This window comes from Seriola lalandi, unplaced genomic scaffold (assembly GCF_002814215.2).
Source record: "Seriola lalandi dorsalis isolate HSWRI2012SDOR001 ecotype SW California unplaced genomic scaffold, Sedor1 jcf7180002054584, whole genome shotgun sequence".
NCBI classification, from domain to species: Eukaryota; Metazoa; Chordata; class Actinopteri; order Carangiformes; family Carangidae; genus Seriola; species Seriola lalandi.
The window spans coordinates 537288-540733 of record NW_019525137.1 but is presented as its reverse complement, the minus strand read 5'-3'; the positions used below and the strand labels follow the sequence as shown (position 1 = coordinate 540733).

At 41.1% G+C, this 3446-nt stretch overlaps 1 protein-coding gene across 7 annotated transcripts in view; it reads right to left on the bottom strand.

Annotated features, from left to right (window-relative positions):
* ipo8 (importin 8) overlaps positions 1-3446 on the bottom strand; it is a 55034-nt gene that overhangs the window by 21338 nt on the left and 30250 nt on the right. For 6 of the 7 annotated variants that reach the window (XM_087177233.1, XM_023418792.2, XM_087177237.1 and 3 more), the window contains exons 14-17: positions 2249-2414; positions 626-786; positions 372-497; positions 211-286 (exon numbers count right to left, since the gene is read on the bottom strand). In XM_087177233.1, the coding sequence (XP_087033359.1) occupies positions 211-286; positions 372-497; positions 626-786; positions 2249-2414 (529 nt within the window). The remainder of the gene's footprint in view (positions 1-210; positions 287-371; positions 498-625; positions 787-2248; positions 2415-3446) is intronic. The other variant, XM_087177234.1, reaches the window with a different exon arrangement.

Here is a 3446-nt window from a genome sequence, read left to right as displayed (position 1 = left end):
GTGGGGGGTGGCAAGGAGCAAATTAATTCATGAAGCAAACCTGTGATTAAACAATTACCAATTCCACATTTTCAAGATGAAGTGCAAGTAGCAAACTGTTAATACCTCAGGGATCTGAAGGAGTGTGTGTGTGTGTGTGTGTGTGTGTGTGTGTGTGTGTGTGTGTGTGTGTGTTCATGTAAAAGCACTGGAGGGCCTGCGCACACACACCTGCCATACCTATGATGGGCTTCTGCAAGACCAGGCCGATCACCTGCAAACAAATCCCCTCCAGCTGCTGCGTGATCTGAAACAAATACGAACACTGTGAAAGATTTTTGTTATTTTCTGAAGTGTGTGTGTGTGTGTGTGTGTGTGTGAAAATGAGGGACCTCCTTATGGTCCTCCATGACAGTGAGGATGGTGTCGATGGTGCTCAGGATGCCAAGAGCCATGACAGTCTTGTCCTCATTCTCCTCATACTCCTCACTCTGCAGGACCCTGGTGAAGATATCCGCCTGTCACACACACACTCAGATGTTACACACGCTTACACACCGTTACACAGAACAGCAGTACATCACATATTCTGCACTAAAGGCCTTGTCACCCATGAAAACATAAGAAATGTGTCATGTTTTCCTACCAGGTTCTGCGTCATGTCCACAGCGATGGCAGCCACCTCATGGTTGTACTCACAGATCATCTTCTGAATGACATTGGTCAAATCATCATTCTCCGTCTCTTTCACCACATGCAGCAGCTCCTGCATGACTGGCCGGATGTACGGCCGGATGTACAGCTTGGCTACACGAACATCAACACAAGGCAAGTGTGTAAAATTCTCTATCACAATACACGTAAAATATATACAGATAAAAAAATTAAGGCTGACTGATCGATTAATCGTGATGCCCCTCAACTACATAAGGGATGTAGACATTTCTTTGAGGGATGTCATCTCCCTGTGTAGTACTCTCACTTTGATGAAACTATTGATTCATTTTATAACAAAGATCACTCAGACTCTCCTGTGCCACTACAGTTCCAAACTTATGATGAGGACAATTCAGACAAAGAATCATCAGTGACCTTGCGTTGAAGACAGCAAACACCACCTCTGTCTGACAGGAAAGGCTCTCACAGTTTACATAGCTGAGATATTACAAACAAAGGAATGCCATGTATATGTGCTTCTCTCAATGTGGCCCAACACCCAAATTAGAGTAAGTTTGTCGACTTGACTGAAAACTTTGAATATGAAACACAACAGGTATTTTGGGTGTCTTGAAAGGCACTGCGTATATATATATAATATACAGTATATACTGTATACGTACATACAGTGCATATATACACACACATACTTACATATACTGTGTATAGTAAGTATAAGTAGAATAGTGATGTGAACTATGTGAACGTGACTACTAACGAAATGTAACTTCGAGACTGATCCTTGGTTATGGGGCTACAACAGCGAAAGTAACATTTTGACATTGAAAATAAATTTTGACATTAAAAACAAAACTTGAACACGAAAAAACTGTATTGGCACTGAAATAAATATTGGCACTGAAAAAGATTCCTCTGAAAAAATAAAACAATAGCATACAAAAAACTACAATCTTCCAATATTATCTATATTATTTAATTTTTATATTTTTTGTATCATGATGTATTTCAATGTCAATATCCAGATTTTTTCTTCATGTCTGTCAAGTATGTAGCTATTTTTTTTTTAGGTCTCAGGTCTGAGTGTAAGTTAATCAAGCGCTCCTTACGCTTTCCCTCAAGCCCCCCCACTCTACTAAAACGGTGACAGAAAGTTGAAACTGAAAACCAGTGACACTGAAAAATTGTTACATACAAGACAGACATGAAGAAAAAAATCAACACTGAAAAACATCATCAACACAAAAAATATCAACATTAAATAAGATAATATTGTAAGATTGTAGTTTTTTAATGTTGGTGTTTTCAGTGGACCCTTTTTCAGTGCCAATATTCACATCAGTGCCAATACAACTTTTTCCAATACTTACTTACTAACTTTTCATTGCCATTGTTTCCTTTTCCAGTTCAGGTCTTGTCTTCAATGCCAAATTTTATTTTCAATGTCAAAATGTTACTGGTAGCCCAGATGTTTACATATGTATTTAATACACTTTATTTTGCTACTGAGAATCCTCCTCTAGTATCAGCAGATTGAAGTGTTTGATATATCAACTTCCAAACACTAAAGTAACATCCTTATTTGTCCACAGACCTTGTTCCTGGTTGCTGACCAGCGTCTGCAGAGCTATGGAGGCCTCCACCTTGACGGGCATCTCTTTGTCCTCGATTAGATCCTGTTTGACCAACTCGACAGCGTTCCTCAGCACCAGCTCATCATGGAAACGCAGTGGACTGAAGCAGTGGAGCACCCAGCATGACTGCCCAAACAGCAGAGAGCAGCAGGTCAATATACAGCAGACAAGCACATCTCCACATTGTTCCTAGACCTCTGAAACCACCACCACCACCACAGTGTCCACTGCTGCTGCACCAGATGTGTCAGACGGGACTGACTCACATGGACTGAATGGAACACCCAACAGGACTGCAGGGAGGAGAGCTAAAGGGACAGTAATTAAATAACTTTATCTTGTGACCAAAATTAAACAAATGAGGGTGTTCAAAATGTTAACACACATTTGACCAAGCAGTGCACCAAGGACTCATGGCAGCACTTCAGAACCCATTGAGGTGGACAACAGGACCATGTGTCTGCTGCTCTCTGACAATCAGAATATAATTTCTCCAGCAGCACTGTGGTGCCATCTGCTGACATTACTGAAGCAGTAGCTAATGTCACGTATAAGTGACAAGTGTAATTAGCCTGTGTAAGGAAATTACCTGGGTCAGATTCACAACTCTTTACTCTTCATGCAGTAGTTCTTGCTCTAGTGAACACACATCTAACAGTCCCTTATTCTCATGTCTGACTTATTTTCTGCAAAGCTTTAATATCTTTTCAAACATCTTCATTCAAAAAAGCTCATAAAACAACAAAATATACAACAATTAGAAAAAGGAAACATTTCCTGAAGTTAATGTACACACAATATCTAAAAGGACCAGTGTGTAGTTAGTGGCATCTAGTGGTGATGTCGCAGATTGCTACAGGTGAATACCCTTACTAGGGATCGACCGATTATCGGCCGGGCCGATTATCGGCGCCGATATTCAGCATTTTGACGCATATCGGCATCGGCCTTTTTTAAAATTCGACAGCCGATAAGAGATCAATTTAAAACTGGGTTATTTTGGCTCTGATGCAGCCGCGCCTCTCTGTCTGCTGTCACTACTCTGTCGCCAGCATTGTCCCACCCACAGCACCATCTGATTGGTTACAAGCAGAGCCACGGTAACAGCCAATCAGCAGTGTAAGCTGTGCATGAACAGTCCTTACACACACGGTGGAG